Genomic DNA, 23,296 nt, shown 5'->3' with positions numbered 1-23,296 from the left:
TGGGATTAGTCAGTAGAGCAAGACCGTAGAGGTATGGTATGCTGTGTGTCTGAACGAATGTTGAGAAATTAAAAATGTGTCACCATTAGAAAAAAGAAAAGAGAAAAAAAACACAACACTGTCGAAAGGAAAGAAGGGGTCGGATTCCACAAAGCTTCGATGGAAGTGTCGGGTTGCACTTGGAAATGTAACCGCGGGAGCTTTGGGGAGCCGCGGCGGATGGTGGAGGGGAGTGGCGGTAACGTCAGAGGTGCAGCCGATGCAGCCCGGGGATGATGATGTTGTTAGCAGCTACTTTTCTTGTCGCATGGACTATGCGGGAGTGCTCGATACCCCTTAACAGTGGCTTCCCTCCAGCAACCATCACAACAACCGGTCGCCCCGGCAGGCAGATGTCAGGAGAGAAAAAAAGGGGGGGGGGCCATTATCCCCGAAGTCCAGGCTTATCCCAGGCTTCAGGAGCCACCCAACGGAGATCTTATTGGTGATGGAAACAGGGGCTGACTTGAGATTCAGTCCGTGAATCCTGACAGCGGCGGACTGCTTGCTATACTAGTCATGGAGGTCCTTTCCTTTTCCTTCTTTCTCATGCAATACAATTAACGTCAAGTCAGCTCGTTTCCACTGGGGAAACAGCATGGGTTAATGACATTATATTCTCATTTGAAGATACCCATCTCCAGTGTCCATATTGTAGAAGACTGTTTACCTCCAGCCTTTCGTTACATACGTTTTGCATTGAACTTATAAAACAACCATACTTACCCCTTTGAGCTCCATGGCGTCCGGGGCGACTGGAGGGTCACAGCTCTCGGCGTTTTGGTGAGTGGAAACTGTCGATGATGCCGACAAGTTGCATGTAGATGCATGCATGCCCGTCCACAGCAAACATATACTGACTGAAACTTTGTTTAAACTAGTGCCGTAGCTTCCTTCCTTTGGCTTGGTCATAGTATAGAAAGTCACCAACTGATTGGTACGTGGAAGGAAAAAGTATTCACAACCTGTTACACAACGGATACCTACTTACACGCAGAACAGAACAACCGCGAGTCTCATCCATATTAGTCCTGTTGACAGCCGGAGCTTTCTCATATGTTGCTAGTCACTTTTGGCAATGGCTGCCAGGTTCCAACGGGAGGTTCGGTAAGTGGACAACCACCTACTTTCCGGTCCCATCAACAACGTACTGACGTCGAGAAGACGATGAAGGCGGTTCCTTAAGACCCGCTCCTACCAGCCTACCAAAAAGACCACGACGATACTTTCTCCCCGTTCTCATAGCAGCCATCATTTTCAGACTCGAACTGTTCCATCGAGTGACGGCGGACTTGCAATGTTCGTCTCCTGGAGTAGAGGCCTTTCTTCCTCTAGTAATCCTCTTCTATGAGCTCTTGCCAGGTCGACGAGCCCGTGTAGGCCCGGCCAAGGACGCCGAGGAGGAAGATGACATGGGACGAACAACATGGGATGATATTGGGGACTGGGTGGCCGAGTCTAAACAGTCCCTTACCATTTCCATCGTTTTCATCTCCTTGGGGGCCTATCTCGCTTCTTCCCAGGACATGAGGTCGAGTTACATCTGTACCAGCTTCGACAATAGCACCCTTGTCCGGTCTCTTCAATGGCTCGGTCTTTTGCTGGACGGTGTCATCGTGATCCTACTATGGCGCGTCCTCGCTTGGGCCAGGACGAACAAGAGCCGTCTGATCTCTGTGAGTGTGGTGTTTGTGGCCTCGGCAGTCGGCAGCGGTCTTTTGTACACTTCTCTCCGCATGTTTCTGCCTTCAGTGCCGTTAAGCCATCACTTCAAGGGCATTGACGCTTTGTTTGTCTTCGACGTCGTTACCGATGGCTTTGCCGTTGCTGTTCTGTTTGTTTCTGCGAGTCTTTTGACTACCGAGAAGACACCGCTTTCTCTTGTTGGCATCTTCACCTTCATCTCCGGTCTCGTTGTTGGATGGGGCAAGCTGAAGCTCACCGGAGGCGCTGAGAACACCATGCACGGCGTTGCATACCTCGCCGTACTACTCATAAGCTTGGGTACATCAATTTTTGTTTACGCCAACAACATACAAAGAGTGGTACTCATCCACCGCAGCATCCTGGTTGCACTCATGTTCATTTCACTCATCGCCGCCACGATTGTTGCCGTTTCCAACAACAGGAACGACTACTTGTTCGAACACCCTATCGAGACAATGATCTTCAAGGCCCGAACCAATGCCGACAGATACTTGACTCATGCCGTAGCCAGTAACTCTCTCCCGGTTGCCGTGAATGAGTACAAGGCTCGCTACGGGGGGAGAGATCCGCCACCCAAGTTTGATGAGTGGTACAAGTTCGCCGTGGATAACAAGTCACCCATCATCGACGACTTCGACCAGGTGGTCCACGATATCCGGCCGTTCTTGGGGATCTCGCCCAGTAAAATCAAGGAGGACATTCAGCGGGTGGCCAAGGAACCGGGCATCGCGCTGCTCAGAGTCGCCAATGGCACAGCTTCGCACAGCTTATCCAAAGATTCCGAGCACGCAATGGTCATGGACGAGCTGGCCAAAATGGTCAACAAGTTTGCACAACACCTCCCTGACATGGAACTCCCCATCAACCTGGATGAACGGCCACGGGTCCTCACTCCCTGGGAGGACGTGAGGAGATTCACCGAAAAGGCAAAGCAAAAGGGCTTCGGCAAGCTCCTCTCCAAGCGTGAAGATGAAGAAGAAGGCAAAGCACCATCCCAGCCCCTTGACCTCTCCTCATCCGCCACAACCTCCGTCCGCACCTTTCAAGAGATGACCGCCCTTACCTGCCCTCCCGGCACCGCCACCCGCGCCGGCATTCACTGGGACGTACGGGACTTCTGCCTCTCCTGCGTGCGCCCGCACTCCGCCGGGACAGGTATCTTCCTCCACGACTTCGCCGCTTCGCAGTCCATCTGCCACCAATCCGATCTCTTCCACCTCCACAGCTTCTTCTTCACGCCACCCTCCGTGCCCCCGCTGCGCGACCTAGTCCCTGTCTTCAGCCGGTCCAAGCTCTCTAGCTACAGCGACATCCTCATCCCCATCCCCACGTTAGACGAGGTCCTCCACAAGGCCAACACCCAGCCGGACACCAGCGACTTTGATCTGAAAACCCCGGCGCTCTACTGGCGCGGGGCGCAAGCGGAGCAAGTCTCGGATGAGATGCTGCACGGCGGACAACAAGAACGGCTGGTCCATTTAGTCTCAGATAACTCGAGTACCTCGACAACGCTGATGCTCATCCCCCAAAACGAAGTCCGCTCCCGCGCCGCTTACGAGCGCGTATCCACTTCGTTGCTCAACTTCCTTTTGCCGTTCGACATTGGTTTCTCCTCCGTTAGCCCCACCACCGCAGCAGCTTCATCATCAGAATTCACAACAACCACCCGCCCCCCTCATTCCAACCCCCTATCATCCAACCAATATATCCTCACCCTCGACCCGCCCTTTTCCTCCTCTCCTTCCTCCTCTCCTTCCCCCTCTGGGTCCACCACTACCACCTTCCTCGCCGCCCTCAAAAGCACCAATGTCCCCTTCACTTCCACCCTCTTCACCCACTGGTACTCCTCCCGCCTCCAACCCTACCTGCACTTCATCCCCCTCGACATCCGACTGCACTCCCTGCACGCCACTTTGGCCTACTTCGTCGGCCTCAAGGGAAAGGCGTCCGCGTCCGATCGGCTGGGGAACACAAAGGGGGCCATGATTAATGGGCGAGAAGTTCGACAGAAGAGTAGGACGGACGAGGCGAAGTACATTGCTGAGCAGGGGATGAAGTGGGCGGAGAAGGCAGTGAGGAGAGAGGACGAGGAGGTTTATTTGTTTCGGGTGTTGGTGGAGTGGGGGAGGGTGGTGCAGGAGGAGAGGGACGATTTAAAGTTTGTGATGGCTGAAACGTCGAAGGAGACCAAGCAGACCAAGGAAATGAAGGGTTGATTGATTGGTATTGTGGTTGAGAGAAGGTGAGGTAGAGGAGGAGATGATGATTTTTCATAGGAAAATGGACATGTGTTGGTATGCCTACAAATTGGAAATGAGCACCGCATTTAAAACCCTTGAAATGATACATACGTCGTGACAAGTTAAATTGAATGAATACGGAAAACGCGCTCACATAGGCAGGATGTAAAATGTGGTCCGTCAAAGAATAATGATTCAATAAAAAGTAAACATTAACTAACTACTCGCTCGCTTGCTTGGCCTTGCTTTAAAAAACGACTGTAACCGACTTCCCGTCTCTCCTCCCAATGTTGCTTGCTTGTTCTATGGTGTTGTAGGGGGTATAGAAAAGATAAAGCCATCCGCGCCGGTAGTAGTGTAGTAATGAGGTGAGGTTAGCCACAACACCCGATCGATGGTGATGAAAGCAAGAAATGAAATAGTAAAGTGCCTCCCAACTCCACCCATACCTAACTGGTTCTTTTCTCTTGACCCTGCCACCGAGTGTCTTTCCTGACCGTCTGAAAACGATATATCTGTGGTATAATACTAAAACATAGGACCCGAAAGGAGAAAATTTCAAAACGTCAGTCCATTACATCGTTTCGAACCCAAAAACAGCACCTATTTCTCTTCTTTTCCTTCCACTTCCCGTATCCAAACCACTCCTAACGTCAGCTACTACTGCCTCTTCCTCAACTTCACCTTCTGCCCTCTCCGCGAGGAAGGACTGCGACGAACCAGACCAGCAGCAGAACACTACCCACTGCCGTTATCCGATCGTCCAAACATCCTCCTCAGCGCGCCAAACTTCTTTTTCTTGCCCGTTGGAGTCTCAGACCTTACAGGTGGAATTCTCTCGTTGCCCGCTGTGCCTGCTGCGGACAACGCGGTGGCGGTACTAGCCCTCCTTGGCCCTACCCCGACAGCAAATGGACCATTCGGGTGACCAGATCCACCGCTGATAGACCTCGTCCCAAGACTTCCACCCGTGGCGGCGGCAGTGGCGGTGCCGGATCTCCTAATAAATCCCGGCATGGGAATGCCTCCTTCGTTCATGATTTCTTGTACCGGTGATGGTGCCTTTTCGCTTCGGCCGGGAAGAGAAAAGCTGGGCATTCGTGAGCCCCGCTTATGGAGGCGGGGATGGTGGCTTTTGGGGCTTACATCCGAGGTATTGTTGGTGTCGATGGTAGCAGGAGTTTGCAACCTCTCCTCGACATCGACCTGCCGATCCTGATCGACTTGGCCTTGGTTTCTCAACCCTTTCAACTCAGCTTTGCTCCTCTCTAGCTTGGTATCCCTCCTCACGGCGCTCTCAACTGGTGCTTCGGGGCGAGCGATGGCGTCGGCACTTTCCTGAACGTGTTGATGATGGTGCTTCTTACGCGAGAAAACAGACATCAGGCCACGCTTGGGGCGGTGCGGCTCGGTGGCAGCGGCGGGGGCATCAGAAATTCCAACATTAGAAGCTGTCTGCGACGTAGGCAGAATCTGGCCACGGCCAGAGCGGGTTCGACGGAGTTCTTCGTCTCCCGCTGCTGCGTCGTTGTCGTAGCCGGCTTGCGCTGGCGCGATTGCAGAACCGAGTCTTGCCGTCTTCGACAATTTCTGATGACCGCCAAGGGATCCAACGCTTCCACGCGCATTACCATCACCATTAGAAGCCCCGTCCCTGTAATTATACCCTCCTTCCTCCTCTTCAGCAATAGATACCTGTCTATCACGCATACTGCCCCGAGCCATACTCCGAGAAGCCGCTGCCACAGGCGCCGAAGCCGAACCCCTCAATCCGGACGAAACCACCGGTACCGGCGGCACGACCTCGTCTTCGTCACTCGACTCGTCAAACCGGCTTCTAAATCTGCTGGCAATCCCGGCATCTTCCTCATCGCTCGAATCCCCAAACCTGCTGGAGAACTTACTTCCAATCGATGTCCTCTTCTTTCCACTGGCGCCTCCCTTCTTTCCCAGTGTAGGCATCTTCATGCCACCAGGACTTCTCCTCCCACCGCTGTTTGCTACAGAGTCACGAAGCGTGGTACGCATACCCACACCCATGCCCATGGCCGAGCCCATTGTCCCCCTACTAGAAGGCGGTGTGTCAAGTCTAGAGTTCGAATTGGTAGGCGTCGTAGCTCGCAAAGAAGTGAGAAGCTTAGTGCCATTTCCGCGGCTGTCCACTGATCCAGCAGTTGGAGAGTTCGGACGGAGAGATTTAGGAAAGCCGCCAGCAGAAAGGCCTTGTCCTGCCGAACTAGCGCGGGCGCGCTTGAAGCTGCTATCGCTACTGGTAGAGTCACGACGCTTGATGTGTAACTGGTGTGTGTTTGCTAGGCGAATGGTAGAGGCTCGGGGAGCCGGAAGCATAGCATCAGAGGCTGCACGATGTTCTCGTTTCGTGGGCTGAGGTGTTGCAGGAACCGGAGCAGGATCTGGGCAAGATGCTCGCCGGTCGGCCGGAGGTTCAGAGCGCAAGGATTTGCGGAAGCGAGGTCCGTCCTTCACGGGGGCAGCCTTGGATTGAAGAGGCGTACTACGCATAGTAGTTCGCATCGTCATTGTCGATACCGCCGGTACTACAGGAACCTCAGACTCCTCCCATTTCGTCCCAGGCTTGATCTGATAGCTACGTTCGGCGGTCACGCGAGCAGGTGCAGAGGCTGCCGTTTCCTTTGCCTTCCCCTTGGCCTTTTTCTTCCGGACCTGCTCCTCCTGAGGCGGCTGCTGCGGCTGCTGCTGCTGCTGTTGCTGTTGCTGTTGCTGCTCGAGCATCATCTGCCGAGCCATCTGCACGGCCAAAGCATGCCTTTCCAAAGTCCTCTTCTCAATCGACTTCTTCCTCCTGGGCTTTTCTCCCGGGACGCTCGTCTCTTCCCTGTCGCCTTCGATTCCAGCATCCTCCTTGGCTTCCCGCTCCAGTTGGGCTCTTCGCTCAGCTGTAAGACTCCTCCAATAAGCCTTGGCCCGCTCCCAGTCGTCCTCTTGGGGCGACTCTCCAGAATAAGATCCAATGGCTGTGGTAGCAGTTGAAAGTGCAGGTACAAGACTTCGGGGCGGATCGGGAGGCGACGGGTTGTCATGGACTTCATGTTGGCGGGGGTCGTTGGCTCCAGGAAAGTCCAAAACAGCATTGAGTGACTGATAGCCCTCCCCTTCGGCCTCAGAAAGATCCTCATAGGCATCAGCGTATACACTTGAGTTATCCGATTCACTTTCCGATGCCGGCTGCGATTGAGTGCCTGTCGTCTGTTGTCCAATAGCTTGTTCAACACCAGTGGCCGAACTCTTGGACGTATCCGAATCTTCGGGAAACCCGCCGGGAACCTCCACAAAAAAGTTGGGTGCTTCGTTCTGGCTCTCTTGGGGAGTTGGCTGTGTCAAGGAGATAATTGGGACATTCGGAGCACTATTTCGCCGCCGAGCTTCCTCCTGAGCAACAAACCCCGAGTCGATGGCAGGGGCATTTCTATTTTGAAAGGCCGTCTTAACGGGAGATGTTTGTGGCGAGGATAGCGAGTTGCGACGCGGTTGTTGTGGCGGCTCCATGAAACTCGGGTAGTCGTATAAGCTGCCTGTCATCTCGGACGCAAGACTGGTCGACCCATCACTGTCGTCGCTGGCATATCCATTTCCCTCCACCAATGTAACCACCGGTGGAAGGGGTTCTCTAAACCTCGAGATATTAGCTGGACTTCGTACCCGTTCCTCACGCTCTCTCTGTAGCATGCCACCTATAGCATAGTCACTGCTTTGCCCAAAACTTTCGGCTACAGGGCTTAGGGGGAGTGGCGTGGTGTATGGTGCGGCGTAAGCAACATCCCCTATCGGTCGAAGTGGTCGTTCGCCCTCTTTCGGTTCCTGTAACTGTGGTTTCCTGACATTCCTCACGCTGCCAAAGCTGGGAAGCGCCGGTCGTGGCTTCATCGTCGCCTCCTCATCGTCGAGTGTCGCCGACAAGTCCGCGTTTGCCCATCGGCGGATACCGGTAGGGCTAGCCAGAGGTGGTGAGACCGATCGCTCTTTGGGGGCAAGCTCGGCGATGGCTGGTTGAGTCTCATCATCGAAGCTTACCCGCACGGACTTCTTCCGTTGCACCGGCCGGTCTGTACTCCATGAGGCCTCCGATGAGAGATCAGAAGGCGAAGGGCCGCGGACGGGACTTGGTTGTTTGAGGGCCGACTTTCGTGGGGAGACTGATCGGGGTGGTGGTGAATGCCTAACAGTTAGAGTATCTTGAACAGGTCCAAAGTGTGCTTGGCGAGCCGGGCTTATTGAGGAGGCCCGAGTAGGTTGGTTCTTCTTCTGAGACACCGAAGCTGCCCGAATTGGTAGCTGACTAGCTTGGGAAGATGACTGTATTGGTTGTTGTTCTGACTGCGAGCGGATATGTGAGACTATCCTCTGTCGGGATGGTATGGAGTCGAGAGCGCTTGAGATCCTCGATGTATTTGTCTCATCAGACTCTGACTCTTCCAACTCTGGCTCCTCCCTCACAATGGACGGCAGCCTCCTCACCATCGGACGACCATCTGTAGTTACGACCATTGATGTTGACGTTGTTGGATGATGGTGGTCGGTAAAGGCTCCCTCTTCTTCCTCTTCCTCTTCTTCTTCTTCAGACTCCCAGTCCTCTTCCTGTGGTTGTTGAGTCGGCCGAGGTGCAGTAGCTGGCGAAGCTACAGCAAATCGCGAGGGTAACTGCTCCTCTGTCTCCCGGCGAGAGTCTTGTACAGGTGGCGACTGTTGAACAGGGGCTTGTACTTGTACCTGTGGAGCTGTCCTTGTTGTGGTAGCGGTACCGGTATTACCAGTCGGGTCGCTTGTTGGGATGTTACTCTTAGTACGACCCACGGTGCCTTGTGCGAGGTGTGTCCCAGCCTTGGGAGGGTGTTTCTTCTTCTTGGATCGGGTAGGTTGCTGCGATGCTGCTACGATGGCGTGTTCAACGGCGAGGAGGTCGGAACGTCTGATCATCCGACGGGAATTGGGATCGTAGACCAATGCTTGGTCTGCGGCAGAAGCGGAGGAGGCTCGCGGTCGAGTGGAGGATGGGGTCCCCGCCTCTAATAATAGGGAACCCCTTGACCGCTGGGGCTGGACCGCCGATTGGGAATCTTGAGCCGGAAAGTCGGTGGTGCTGCGGGTATCAGCCGGGGATACTGGCGGTGAGCCGACCCTAACCCGGGCTGGATACGAGAAATTGATGGATGACGCCCGACTTTCAGGCCGATCTTCCTGATGCATCGCAACCTGGGGTGGACTCGATGGTGGGCTTGCCATTGCCGGATCCGTTCTTCGGACGCTTGACAAGTCTCCCACTCTGGCGGGCCCAAACCAAGATGGACCATCGTCCGTGCCCGGTTTCTGTGATGGGACGCGTTCAACGCCCAGGCTTTGTGTTTTGCGGTGCGCACTCTTCTGGGGCGCACCCGTCCCCGCCGTTCCAACGGTTGTGGCCACATTCCTGGGCAATTCCGGAACAGGGGGTAAGTCCTCGATGGACTGGGACTGACGCCGTCCGGAGTTTCTGCTATCGGGTCGGTGGTGTGGACTGGGGCTTCGAAAGGTGCGTTCGGTCATGGAGCTCGAGCTCCCGGTGCGCCGTAGGCTTGGTCTTCCGTGGGTATCGGGGTTCGTACGCGTGGAAGCCACGGAGGCGCTGCGCCGGACGGTGCGCTTCGTTTGGACTTGGGCGACATTGGTCGGGGTGATGGGTCGGGCACGGAGGGCGGCGGCGGCGGCAGCAGCAGACAGGTTCGAGGCTTGTTGAGCTTCATTGCGCTTGAAGACGGCGGCGGCGGCGGAGGCAGCATTGGGATTCGCAGTCGCCGCGGTCATAGGCTGAGTATTGCGCGACATGGAATCTAGCAGTCAGTAATCGGGATTCCTCTCGCGACTGGACTGGACTGGACGGGACGAGACGGGGACCATAGGGTATTCGCGAAAGCATGGGGAAGGTAGGAATGGAGAAACAAGGGATAATTGAACAGCAGCTGGTCTGGTGGAGCGAGCTAAGAGTAGTGTAGAAAAGTGTAATTGCAAGCTGCGCGCCGACCATGGCATCCATGCCAGAATCATGGCGTCGCGAACAAAGACAGCGATGATCCAAATGGGCACTGTCTCACTGTCTCGGGCGACAGGACCAGGCCGAAAGGAGGACCGATCGAGAAAAAGGGCCAATGACGACATACCGGATTGGGCGGCCGATGCCTCCGCGAGCTACCGAACATGGTTTGAATGTTGTATCCTCCGCTTCGACAAGCACAGTAGGGCCTCTAGTATTTCTACCTGGATGTCGCTGTTGTCGCTATGTGTGTGCGTGGTGTGTCTGTGTTCTTGATCCAGGCCATCCCCAACCTGGCGATCTTGCTCATTACCGAGCGCGGCTTCTCATAGGGCGCAATAGAGGAATTAGTGGAGGGACTTTAGTTCGGCTGCTAAATGCGAAAAAAAAACAAAAAAGGAGAGATTGAAGGCGCCGTTGGTCGTCGCAAAAGGTTTGTCGGGACGGAAGAGAGGTGAGAGTCGGCGACGACACGTGTAGATGAGGGTGGTGATTGCGTGGTGTGGTGGTGGTGGTTGTTGTCTGAGAGTGGCAGCGCCAGACTGTTTGGGTGCGTGGAATAGGAGGAGGGTGCCGGGATTTGCTTGTCTTCTTGTCGGGTGGGTGGTACTACCGGCCTGGTATCGAGAAAAAATGACGATGACGGAGGTCGGGAGTTGTAGTGCGGTCGCAGTGCAGTTTGCACCTGGGACGTATGTGCAGCAGCGCCCTTCCTTCCCGCCTGCGCAGTGAAAGTCCCGTCTTGGTCTGCGTAGGTGTAGGAAGGATGAATCTCGTTCCCGCCGAGTCTGCCGTCCAACAAAAAAACTGGAACTTGCTTGTGCCCTGATGAGCTGAAGGAGGTGACGGTGATGACGGCACAGCAGCCAATATCTTCACGTCCTGTACATGGGATCCCCGAATAAAAGGGATCATATCATGGACCTTGTCAGCAAAGGAAGCCGTGGGAGTGCCGGGATGGATCTTGAATAAAAAATCACAAAGTGTAGCGCCGTGTCTGTCCAACTCCACCACGTACGGGCATCCTATCCTGTCACGTTAACAATGCGCCGTGGGGACGCTTGGAGCCACATTTCCGCATCCGATGTCCACTTCCAGGCTGTGAACGTGAAGGTCGTCGTTTCGGCGTTGTCGTGAACCTGACACACAGCGCACGCTAAACCTCAAACTCCCAAGGCTAAAAACCAGGGGATTGGCAAGCCCGCTAAACCCGATTTAGGCTTCCACCACAGGTCACCAAGGACACCAAAGACCCAATTCGTGGATGCATGCGTGCGTCAGTGTGTCACTTTTTATTGGGGTTTCTGTGTTTCCATTCCCTCCAGTCCGATTCTCAAGAGCCCAGAGCTTCCCCAAGTCCCGCCGTCCATGCAGGAGAATGGGGACTGTCGCTTCCCCCTGGGCAACGGCACTCGGCTGCCGTGCTTCGAACAGCCCGGCATCAAGCACTCTACCTAGGCACATTGTGATTGATTGATTGATTGCTTTTCACTTTCCATTGTCGAGGATTGGACGAGACCCAAACAGAGCCGGGCCAAAGTGTGGGTATAAGATGACTTGCATCATGATCACCTTTGACCAATATGCGCCGAGCTGCCTTGCTTCCACTTCGACTTGCTGCTGCTTGGCCCTCGCATTGGCCTGATCATCCCCACCTGCTCGCCGTTCCAGATTCAGTCAAGAGACGGTGGGAGAATGGATTCGCTCGAGTTGCTCGACAGGAAGAGAATGCACCAATGAGTCGAGTTTCTACACAAAACCCTTCGCCAAACACTCAAAACACGTTTACTGCATAGTAGCTTTGACTCAGTCCAGCCAGCACAGGCGCCGTTCATCCAATCTGTCTGGTTTGAGATAAACTATGTCTTTGTCTGACGTCGCACCGAGGGCTTTGGGCCCTTTGGCTGGGTTTGTGTTTGACATTTGGTGATCGTCGAGACCCTTACGGAAACTTCTCCCGTTCATCTCCACTCGGTGATTCCATCCTGTCATCGTTCGGGAAGCGCCGTGTGCGTGCTGGACCTCGGCTCACAACAGCAAAGATGTAAGTGTAGAATGATTATCGAAACATACCATACCTTATAGTATGTTGCGCAAGTTGAACCACCAAGACACAACATTGTATTCAAGCTATAATTGTGCTTTTCTTGTTCAGACAATAGGTGTATGTTCAGTTGTCTTTCTGCTCGAGACCTCCATCTATCCCTAAGCATTTGCGATAGCCTAGGTAGTACGTTGTTGTTGTTGTTGTTGTTGTTGTTGCTTATGGCCATTATCGTCCCCTCCTCATATACCTAACAAAGCTCATTTATGTTGCCGTCAACAACGAGCACCCCATCACCCAGACTCCCACCGAGCCTCCAATGATACACCTAAACTTAGTGTTCCTCTCTTTCCGTCTTTACCCTCGCCTAGCGTGTGCATAGTAAGCTGTATACCAGGACACCGCGTTTGTTAAGCAGTGATCATCGTGGTTCTTCGGTCGTATTTCGAAATTGCGTGAGCCGACCGAGTAAGCGGTATGCGCTTGGTTGTATTAGTAACTGCGAGCCTTAAGCTGCTGTTGTTAACAGTTCAGTTTCTCCTGTTCTCGCCTGGGCGTATCACCCGCACTCTTCGTCAAATCCCTCGCCACGTCACCGGAGCACTGACTCCTGGCGCCAAAGCGGCAAGAGTCGATCCTCTGATCGATTCTCTCTAGTCGCTGTGACCACCCCGACATCCGCGCCCCCCTCTCCATCACCATCATAAAATCCAGAACAGGGTATAAAATCACGCTAATATTGCTGCAGACTAATGTTACAAAGAATAGGGGGCAGGGAGGTGGCATGGCCACAATAGCCTGGGCTACGTCCCGCCCCCATCAGGTACCGTCGAGACGCGGGCAACGTGATCTGGAACACGTTCATGTCGTTCGGCTTCCAGTCCGTTCTCTGGCGGCAGATCTTCGTCCGGGTCGTAGTCGTCTTCCTCGTAATCATCGTCGTCAAAGTACTCCTCGCTCTGAGTGCCTTGACTATAATCGCAGTTCATCGGACCACCATGGCCGCCCGAAGGTTGATGGGCATCCTGAACACCATCGTGACCCTTGGTAGGCAACTTGCTGTTTTTCTTCCCCTTGTGCTTGCCCTTCTTGAGCCTTTCCCACTGAGCCTTCCGCTGTTGTTCCAACTGGCGTTGCTTGCGGGCCTTGATCTCATATTGACGGACCAAAGCTTCGGGAGGGTGGCCGAAGATCGACTCGTACTCACAAAAGTGGCAAATCCAGATATCTTCAGGCTTAGGAGGGTGACGCTTATTCCGTAGTTGCGTCTCCCGGCGCCGTTGTTTGGCCGCGGCGGCATACTCTTTAGCAGCACTCCTCCTGGTGGTTTTAGGTGCCGGGCCTTGCTGCCCTTGGCCTCCAGCGCCACTTTTGCCTTGTGCATCCTTCGCTGCGGTGCCTGTTCCCGATGAAAGAGCGTGGGCATTAGCTGCCTGACCACCCGGAGCAGCACGCTGCCAATTTTCCTGTCCTTGTCGAGCCGCTGACGGGGTCGGCATGTTGATTCGTCGATCAGAGCCAGGCCAAGAGAGTGCATTAGGACCAGGAGCGGTAAACGTGAACTGTGCTGACGCAGGGCGTTTCGGTGACAATGAATTCTGCAAGAGACTTGTACTTTCAGACCCCGCATGTGGTGGGTTTAGCTTCTCTGCTTTCGCTATGGCGCTGGAGATGATCCCCTGGTTCTCGGCTACAGAGAGAGATATGATCAGCATCTCCATCGTAACAACACCTCAAGACAAATCAAATGGCAAGGGAACCAGGATAGAGCGTCGGTTGACTTACCTGAACTGGTTGACCATGGAACAGAGCGCAGCTTCCCGCCTCTTCCGAGCCAGTTGGTGTTCGAGTCCGACAAGGGCCTGAGCGGGCTTCTGCCGTTGCGCGGTCTGCCATATCTACCTCTTCCAGGACCAGGCACGTTCTGCAAGCCTGGCATATAACCCCCGGAACCATACTGAGACGCCGAGCTCGAAGACGTTGCTTCCCCATGACTTTCAGACGCCTGAACAGATGTGGTTCCGAAGCCAGCATCTATGCCAACATGAACCCCGCCAAGAGCTGCATCACCTGCCGTAGGGATTTTCCTCTTTTTCTTATTGTTCGTGTTTTCGAAGGAGTCATAGCCATCGATTGCTGGTGCCGCGGAGAGAGTAGCTTGCGAATTGACCGATCTCTCTTCATTTTCAGTCCTCGGTGACTGATGACCCTTGCGGTTCGACGGATCAGAGATCCCGTCATCGAGCAAGCTGTGCCCGCGCTCCGGTATGCCTTGTCTCGACGCAGTAGTATATCCCCCACTTTCTGCTACTGGACCATCTCTTCTTGACTGGCGCGGGGCAGCCTCGGTGAGTCGCTCGCGAGGGGGAGTCGGAGTCTGGTCTGGTTCGTCATCTCGGATACTATACAGACTCGGGAACAAGGACGTAGAGATCGAAGGAGCTGGGGGGTATTGAATCGACTCCGCGGCTTCGGGGGTTAAACGGTCTCTGAGTGATCTCTTGGGCAGTGGATGGATTCTCCGTTCGCTTCGATATGCGGGCGACACCGACACCGTATCGGCGGAGGACATTCTTGTGACTTGCTCGTGTGCTCTGTCAGAAGCCAAGCGCAAACGAATTAGCAACAACAATGAAAGCCATTTGATGAATGGGAAGAAGTCATTTAAGAAGGCTAGCATTGGTGCTACACTGACTGAACAGCAACAACAAAAGAATGGCGGGACGAGAAGAAAGGCCGAGTGCAGGGCCGGGACAGAAGAGAGGCGCGGGGTTAGGACGGGAGGGGACCTGGGCGGACTCGACTGAAGAAGAGGTCGTTTGTTCATGCCGCGTAGTTCTGTGAAGTGGCTTTGGAAAGAAATCCAAGAATTGCAACGTGGAAGGCGCGTGCCTACGAACGTACCTTCAGGATATTACATAGTACCCAAGACAAGATGCTATCAACTTTCGAAGGAGCGCCAGCCGCCGAGGCACTTCACACGGAATATGCGTCAACCCGAGGGGATTCCCAGGCTGCTATAATCCGTATGATTGTGGAAGTTCTGTGATCCGGAGAACACCTTGGGAATACAAGTGGAAGGAAACGAAGGCGCCGACGTCGCTTTGGATATATCCCTTTCTGCCCAAAAAGACTCATCAGCACCGAAGCCTTGGGAAAAGGAGGGGAAACGCCATGGCAGTTGTGTTCTCGTTGTTTATGCCTGGACCGGTAGATGAAATATTTTCTCCCCAAGTTGCCACCGCATCGTCTATCATAGCAAGAACTTCCTGAATCGTCGGGATACCACCAAGGGACAAATGAAACAGCATGGCGGGGGAGGCGGCGAGAAGGGGGAGGGGGGGAAATGAAGCCATACAACTGAGGGGACAATCAGCTGCTAATCACAAGCACCCACCTTCTTGGCTCGAATCTGGCTCGTGCGGATATCCGGTGGCCAGGTTGCAGGCAAGATCGGGGGGAGAGCTATAGGAAGGCCAAAACAAAGGAAGCCAACTCAAACCAGCACTTTGTCCGAGTCAGTGAGACGGGTGTCGTGTATCGGTGCAGTGGTGTTGAGGGGTGGAAAGCAATGGAGTTCAGTGGTTGTGATTAGGAGAAGCGGGTGTTCACTGTAGTGAGGGCGGGCGGGATGGTAGGCGGGACCTAGTCGACGCACCCTTGGCTGCATTATGTAAGCATCCCGTCCTTAACCACCTCACTGCAGTTGGTCGTCTGGACAGCGCGGGTTTCGGGCTGTGATTCTGAGGAGAGGACAGAGGTCGGTGACCCAATGCCGCTGCCTGCCATGCTGCCAGAACCTAGAAGTACACCCGCTGTTCCGCCCCCGCCTTCCACTTGTAGTTCCCGGCCGGGGGAGCCTCCATTCGGTTTCCGGTTCCCATCCGAGTGAATCGCCTCACGCATGGGATTGGGTCTCTCCCAACATGGAGAGATCAACGGAAACTGAGAGATCACCCAATGATAATACCCTAGATGTCGACCGCAAAATCACGAACCGTCAAGCATACTGGTGTTCCCACGGGTACACCACTGGAGACTCCAAGGAACAACCCCAAGTGAGATGCTGAATTTCCATACCGTGACCTCTCTAGCTACTGAGCTACCTGTACGTTTGTCGATTTCCCAAATCCAATTTGAAGACCATGGGGGAGTACCGAGTCGACTGATGTTGTCCCAATAACTACCTAGGTACCAACTACCTTAGCATGACTTCCCCAGCAACTGAGCTTCTTTCTGGGCGGGCAAGTGTCTCTGTTTCTACTCACCCTTAAAATCATCGCCATGCACACTCACATTGAAGTGTTAACCCGACTCGAGCCAGCGACCTGAATGATGGAGGCCGGGTTGTGGGCGGCGGTTCCTGGATATCGGACGCACTGTGCTTACACTATTCGAGCAAGAGCCAAGCGTTTTCCATCACAGGCAGAACACTGCGGTGCCGGTGCCATTCATAGTTGCATCTGATTTGATGCCGCCCTGACAACACCAAGCACTGCCATTTTCCCTTTGAGAAGCAAACGAGACCCATTCGACGACGGGAGATGCAATTTCACTTGGAAAGCTTTGCTCAACCCGACAACAACCTGAACCAGACCCGACCTGCAGCGAGCAACGAACCGAACCCCCGCCTCCCGTCCCCTTCCTATTACCCCAAATAATTCCCCCTTGTGTGCAACAGCGAGTTTCGTCGTCTTCCACTATCGATGTTTGTTTGCACCACATTTCACTTCAAACCCTTTTCGATTTTCAAGATGCCCCTTATTCTCTTGTCGGTTTAGGTTGGACACGGGCTTCACCTATTGAGGCGTGATGTCATAGCACGAACCCTCCCCGAAGGACGGTACAAGCAATTCACCACTCTACGGCCTCTACATACCTATACATACGACTTTCTTACATCAAACTATGTCTACTCGTCTCTGAAAACTGAACAGCATCGACAAGCCGGCTTTCGACGCCGCATCCCAGAGATCATTAATATCCTGGTCGAGCTGGCCCATTAACTTTTTCCCGGTACCGGATTGGTCAACATGGGGACCGAGCTTCCAGATGGCCCCGCACGCTTTGGCGCTGCCACTGCCGCTACCGTGAGGAGGAGTGAGGAGGTGCCTGAGTGACGGACGGGATCAGACCGGGGTTGGTGGGTGGGCGGCAGCCAGAGTGGGTGCCCGGGCGGACAGCTTTCTGCCAAAATTTACTGCAAGCACTGCAACTGCAAGAGCGCCGTGTCGGGTTGGTGGTGGTGGTCGTGGTGCATCGTGGTGCCATGGTGCGGTGCGGTGGTCCCGTCTTTTTTTGGGGCTGGCAACTCGACTAGGTCCCGGGCTCGGTTTCCACCATTGTACACACACCAAGAGAGACCAGCCATCGCTTCCTCCTCCCAGGCAGTGCCGTCCTCGCTCTCCTCTTTTCTGGAAATCCTCACCACGCACACCCTGGGTCATAGGCACGAAAACCCGACTTGTCGAACTTGTTGTTTCCGTCATGAGAAATAGTTTACCACCCACCTACCACGTCGACCACCGCTCCCCGATCTCCAATTTGGCCTAGCCAGCACTTCGGATCCCGTCATAGACATCTCGTCTCGCCTGTCCTTCGTCCCCTCTTCTTCGTTTTTTTCCCACCCTCGTACCCGCTCAATCTTTTACCCAAGTTAGCAGCGAACGAGTCTTGCTTTCGTGGACATTTACACAAGCAAGCCGGCGACATCCTCATCTCGAGCACGCCCCCGATCGAGCACCCTCCTCACTTGGCTGGATTTTCGACCTAAGCCTTCGCGATCCTCCGCCGTCGGTCGGTCCATCCTCGATACTTTACGCTTCTCTACCACCAAGCACCGGCTTCAAGCTACGATTCGAACCTAGCACGAGTCTCATAACCTCGACACCTTCGATCGCATCTTCACTCAACAGTTGTGTCAGATTCAATTTGCGGTCGAGACTCGGCCTCGTCGAGTCCTCGCTTCTCCGTGACCACATCGACAGACGATCGCGTGATTCGGGTTTGCTCCCGCCATCACGCCCCATTACTTCTCACGACCATCCACATCGCAATTGTCGAGCTTCAAGTAAAACGGAATTGTTTTAGTGCTAGGGTGCGTCATCGTCCTCAGGCACTCCGGATACCCGACCGCAGAACCCCCTCCCAACGGGCCTGCGGATCGCGTTCTCCTCTTCGACACCAATCGTGTCGATTATATACCCTACACACTTCAAGCTCCTGCCTTGACTGCGGCCCCAGCTGCAAGCAATGGCAGGGTCCGATCCGAGGCGGTCGTCAAGAGCGCGAACCTCCCAATCACAATCGCAAATTTCGTCCAGCACGTCCAGCACGTCAGGTCGTGGTGAGCGCAGCACCAGGTATTTCAACAAAGCTGTCTCACCACAAAAGTCAAGCTCCTCGGGATCGCTATCTTCTGAGGCTCCAGACGAGACAATTACAGCGGACGACTCGTTTGGCACACGGCGTCGTACCCGCGGTCAGCAGGAAGAAAGAGAGAGGGCAAATAACAAGTCTGAGCAGGTCGAAATGGCACACGGCGACGATGATGCTCAAGACGAGGACGAGGCCGTTCGGTGCATTTGCGGCTACGAGGACTACCCAGGCCCTCCGCCGTTCGACGAAGACTCCAAGCATGGCTTGAAGGACGGCATGGATATCGATCCCATATTCGCGACCGATGTCACCGACGATGCGGCCGGATTTTTCGTACAATGCGACATTTGCAAGGTTTGGCAACATGGCGCCTGCGTTGGCATTATGACCGAAGAGTCAAGCCCAGACGAATATTTCTGCGAAGAGTGCCGCAAAGAATTCCACAAAATTTTCACAGCGAGCAACGGGTAAATCTTGCATTTCTTTGGTCCTGGGGTTGCATGGTCGGGAGCTGAACTTTTGAAAGTTCAGCTGGAGTGCGTCAAAGCCCATCACACGCCTTTGACGTTGCCTCACCTTTCATGCAATATCCTCCTCCATCCACGACAATTGTCAATTCACTCTCCAGTCCACTGACGACATGATTCACAGACAACGCTATTCGCACTACCTGCCCCTTAAGCGCCCCTCTCGAACCACTTCTAGATCCGCCTCTCTCAATAAGGATGGCACGAGATCACCGCCCAAAGATAAACCGGAGGGCCGCAACGGACGTGGTACGACCACTTCCTCCGCGTCGAAGCGAAGATCTACAATGAACAGCCGAGGAGCTGACTACGACGAAGCTGAAGCCCTGAGACGGGCGATTGAAGCAAGCAAAGAAGATGCAGCTTCTGAACAACCCGAAACTACCACGAGAAGAACAAAGCGAGGCAGAAGCGATAGCGAAGAGTAGGTCCACGTCCTACGCTGCCCGACATCAATAACCGCTGACCCTCTTCAAGAAAGTCAGAAAACAAGAGGCAGAGGACGAGCTCTCGATCGGCCTCTCCTAGCCTCGACAAGACCACTGAAGACTCTGACGACGCCGGCACAACAACGCGGAATGGTGCAAAGTCTAGATCGCGGGGCGGCGCAGCAGGCCGCACTCTGCGTACCGAGAAGACAACTGAAAAAGAAGAACGCGAACGACAAAGGGCTGAGGCAGCAAACAAGCGAAAGGGTAGAGCTGAGCGCCGGCGAGCTGATGGTACGAAAGCCACGACTCTCGCGAAGGCATCTGAAATTGACACAGATACAGATTCAGACCCTTCGGACGAGTTACCACTAGCAGCTCGTGCGGCAGTGAACAAGACGCCCGCTACAACGACACCGGTCGCAGCCGCCACCGCCGTGACCACTACAACGACTACCACTACTACTACTATGGCTACCCCTGCCGCTGCGGAAGAACCGGCAGAACAAGAAGAGCAACCACCAGCGGTACCCGAGCCCCCTCCTGCCTCACAGTCGACTCCGGAAGACCCTCCCGCTGCAGCTACTCCCACGGCCAAGATTGAGAAGAAGCGATCACATAAGAAGAAGGGTCGCAATCAATACACACGTGATGACAACGAGCCATCACCTGCAAGATCACAGTCAGGGGAGGCACCAGCTGAAGTACCGCCTCCTCCGAAGCCAAGTAAGGCCGAAGAGAAGGCTACTGGACACGGAAAACACGGGAAGAATAAGGGTGGGATGAACAGCAAGATCACCATGACTGACATGAAGAGGAGGGCCGCAGCACTCCTTGACTTCATTTCGCGAACCCAAGTTGAGCTTGCTGGCGAGTCACCATCGGATGACGACAAGACAAACGGCAACAGCGTCGCACCACAATTAGCAACTGACTGTGAAAAGCCAGGGTCGGCAACAGGCATGCTCGGGGTCAATTGCTCGACCCCAGCCGCTGTCATGACTTCAGAAGGGCAGCTAGGAAAGGATTTCAAGGACCTCAGCTGCGTGGAGATGATGGACAGCTTGACCCGGAGGTTGGTCAAGTGGCAGCAGGAGTATACAGTGTGATACAATGAGCGGATAATGGATGTTCAACTTGATGTGCATGTGGCATGGATTACGTCGGATAAAGGCTGATGATAACTTCCATGTTTTCGTTTTTGGGTTTCTTTTTCTTTTCCACTTTCCTTTGTCTTGGTGTTTTCTCGGGCAGAACGGTGCTATCATTAGGCAGGTTTTTGCGATGATTGGATGCTTTCAAGTTTATATCGAGAGTACTCGGGATAGCTGTATCCTCCCTTCCACCTACTGACGACGTGGGCGAATGGGTGGTGAGGCCAGCGATGCATTTTTTGGGGCGTTTTTCTTGGTTTAAATAGGATAATTGGTTCTGGTAGTATCTAGGACGGCGTGGGTATCATTGATAACGGAGTATAGAGTTTTCAAGAATTTCATTGCCTAGGTTTTTTGCCATGATGCTATTTCGTTCGCTTGTGGGTATCAACCATCATGCTCTATCGTTGTTATTTGGCCTTCGATGCTATGCTCGTACTATGCCCTGCCTGTTCATGCTCATGCTATACTATTAAATCATTATCGTGTCGAATTCATCGCCGTACATGTATCATCCGTCCAACTTTCAACTACACCCCCTTCAAACTTTTTTTCCTTCACTCGCGTAATACAGCAAAACAAACCCTTGAAACATTCACCACAAAATCATCCAAGATCACCTCTGCTTCTCCCTCACACCCTCACTGATGATCCCCGTCGACGTCATCGCCAGTCCCCTCTCCACATCGTCCTCACCCACATTTGCGCTCGCACTCACATTCTCATCGCCGCCACTCCTCTCTCCTTCCCCCCTCGCTGCTTTTTCCTCCTCACTATCCTCCGGCTTCCCCGGCCTACACGCCCACCCGTCCACAAACCTCAACGTCTCCCTGCCCCAAATCCTATTCATGATCCACAGCCTCACAGGGACCAAAATGATAATAATCACCGGAAACCCCGGCGCCGCGACCGTCAAGGTCACGCCGAAAATGATGCCCGTCAGCACGATTTGGGTGAGGGTATACCCGTGCACCGCCCATCGTGAGATTTGCGGGTTGGGCAAGGGCGGGAGTTCCGAGGGCGGGGAAAGCATTTCGAAGAAGCGAGGGAGGATGGGGTTGACGGAGAGCGATTGGTAGCCCATGTACATGAATAGACCGGCTAAGACGGAGGTGGGGGTGAAGCCGAGGAGGTGTTGGAAGGGGGGGCTGATGAAGACGAGGATCATGGCGGATTGGAGAAGGGGAGAGTAGCGCTGTTCGTGGACGCGGGGAACGAGTTTCTTCTTTCTGGGGGCGTCGTCGATGTTGGGGGATGATAAGGTTGTGGAAGAGGAGGAGGTTGAGGGTGAGGGTGAGGTTGTGGCTGTGGCTGTAGCTGACTGGGGAGGATTATTAGAGGTCGTCGTAAGGGGGGTGTCGGAGTCTTCATCATCATCGTCGTCAACTTCCACCCAATGCCGCAGAGACTCTGAATGCAAAGGCGCCTGCGGCAACAAGCCGTTCGCAGGCGGAATACCCAGGATTCCACAAAGCGCAGTGGTCGTGCCCAGCAGGACAATGTCCCAAGCGTACCCGCCCGGCTTCTTCACGCCGTAGCGCTCAACAGTGCAGATGATGCTGCTGATCTCGTGGTCAAAGTAGAACAGCACCGTGATGATGGCGCCGGGGATGATGGAGATGAACACCCACTCCAGTGGCACCTCCCAGAACCTCACGAAGAACGTGTCACGGGCCGGGCTGGTGGGTCGAAACGTCTTTTGGATGGAAAGGCGCTCGTGATCGAGATTCGCTAGCTCGCCCATGTACGGGACGCCGATAAAGAAGATGATGGAGATGGCAGCCGCGTACTCGGCTAGTCCCATGCGGATGATGCGCCCGAACAAGGGCTTCCATTCGAGTGCGGTAGACAGAAAGATGGCCATGAGGCAGGTGCCAAAGGCCCCAATGATGGAATAGAGGAAGGCGTCGAAGGGAACATTGTCGTGATTTCGTTTGAGCTCGAGACTGGCCTTGTGGAAGTAGATGACGGAATTAAGGAGGGAGAAGATATCGGCGCTGAAGTCGGTGACATATTGCATGGTGTAGTCGTGGGCGTTAAAGATGGCGAGAAGGTAGTGCATCCAGGCGGAGTGGATGAGGGACCAGGCCATGACCGGGAGGAAGGGGACCTTGATGATGTTAGTCGATGTTTTCTTGTCATGGTTGAACATAGGTAGGTCACTTACATGAAAGTTATTTGTACATAGCTTGTACATGTTCTCCGCCAGAACGGAAAAGGGACCAGTGACACCCAAGATAGTCAAGGGCTGTGCAGAGAAGAGGGAGAAGATGAGGCCGCAAAGGCCAGTGCTAAAGACAACTTCGATGGTGCCCCATGATTCTCCGGTGAGGACAAAGAGATCATTGGCAAAGGTGATGCCCGGGAGGATATTGGTGAAGAAAACATAGACGGCACTGGCGACAACCAGTTGGTTGAAGACTGTCCAATCCGAAACATATCTCTGGCGTAGGTTGTGTATGTCCTGCCTCAGCAACCTGAATGGTTGGAGCTTCCCTCCTTTCCTGAACCTGTTTGATACTGTGGCCAGCCATGGGGCTTTGGCCTCGGGCTTCTCCAGCATATCGTGTTCCTGTTCCTGGTCCAAACAGCAATAAGGCAGTTGACGTCGATCTCGGGAAAATCAAGTTGGTTGACGGCAGAGTGATTGGCTGTGGAGTTCAACTTATATAGCTATGTATATAAGCGGGGCTAAGGTCGGCGAAGGGAGGTTATTGGATATTGACACTGGAG

General features: G+C 54.1%; 5 protein-coding genes across 5 annotated transcripts; 2 read left to right on the top strand and 3 right to left on the bottom strand.

Annotated features, from left to right (window-relative positions):
- Nucleotides 1-778: 778 nt before the first annotated feature.
- Nucleotides 779-4,086, top strand: NEUTE1DRAFT_125291 (uncharacterized protein; the record flags this gene model as incomplete). Its single annotated transcript, XM_009856959.1, has 4 exons — nt 779-822; nt 921-976; nt 1,042-1,146; nt 1,285-4,086. The coding sequence occupies 4 exons, from the start codon at nt 779-781 to the stop codon at nt 3,960-3,962; spliced, it is 2,883 nt and encodes a 960-aa protein (XP_009855261.1).
- Nucleotides 4,087-4,724: 638 nt separating this feature from the next.
- NEUTE1DRAFT_132511 (uncharacterized protein) lies at nt 4,725-10,198 on the bottom strand (the record flags this gene model as incomplete). Its single annotated transcript, XM_009856958.1, has 2 exons — nt 4,725-9,809; nt 10,160-10,198. The coding sequence occupies 2 exons, from the start codon at nt 10,196-10,198 to the stop codon at nt 4,725-4,727; spliced, it is 5,124 nt and encodes a 1,707-aa protein (XP_009855260.1).
- A 2,681-nt stretch (nt 10,199-12,879) lies between these two features.
- NEUTE1DRAFT_141550 (uncharacterized protein) lies at nt 12,880-14,648 on the bottom strand (the record flags this gene model as incomplete). The annotated part of the gene is made up of 2 exons (XM_009856957.1): nt 12,880-13,766; nt 13,862-14,648. The coding sequence occupies 2 exons, from the start codon at nt 14,646-14,648 to the stop codon at nt 12,880-12,882; spliced, it is 1,674 nt and encodes a 557-aa protein (XP_009855259.1).
- A 3,680-nt stretch (nt 14,649-18,328) lies between these two features.
- Nucleotides 18,329-20,518, top strand: NEUTE1DRAFT_113675 (uncharacterized protein; the record flags this gene model as incomplete). The annotated part of the gene is made up of 3 exons (XM_009856956.1): nt 18,329-18,921; nt 19,106-19,405; nt 19,459-20,518. 3 exons carry the CDS (start codon nt 18,329-18,331, stop codon nt 20,516-20,518), a joined length of 1,953 nt encoding a protein of 650 aa, XP_009855258.1.
- A 421-nt stretch (nt 20,519-20,939) lies between these two features.
- Nucleotides 20,940-23,162, bottom strand: NEUTE1DRAFT_70492 (uncharacterized protein; the record flags this gene model as incomplete). Its single annotated transcript, XM_009856955.1, has 2 exons — nt 20,940-22,673; nt 22,731-23,162. 2 exons carry the CDS (start codon nt 23,124-23,126, stop codon nt 21,180-21,182), a joined length of 1,890 nt encoding a protein of 629 aa, XP_009855257.1.
- Between the last annotated feature and the right edge of the window lie 134 nt (nt 23,163-23,296).

Source organism: Neurospora tetrasperma (genome assembly GCF_000213175.1).
Source record: "Neurospora tetrasperma FGSC 2508 unplaced genomic scaffold NEUTE1scaffold_81, whole genome shotgun sequence".
Taxonomy (NCBI): Eukaryota; Fungi; Ascomycota; class Sordariomycetes; order Sordariales; family Sordariaceae; genus Neurospora; species Neurospora tetrasperma.
Note: the sequence above shows the minus strand (reverse complement) of the source record. Positions and strands in the feature narration are given on the sequence as shown.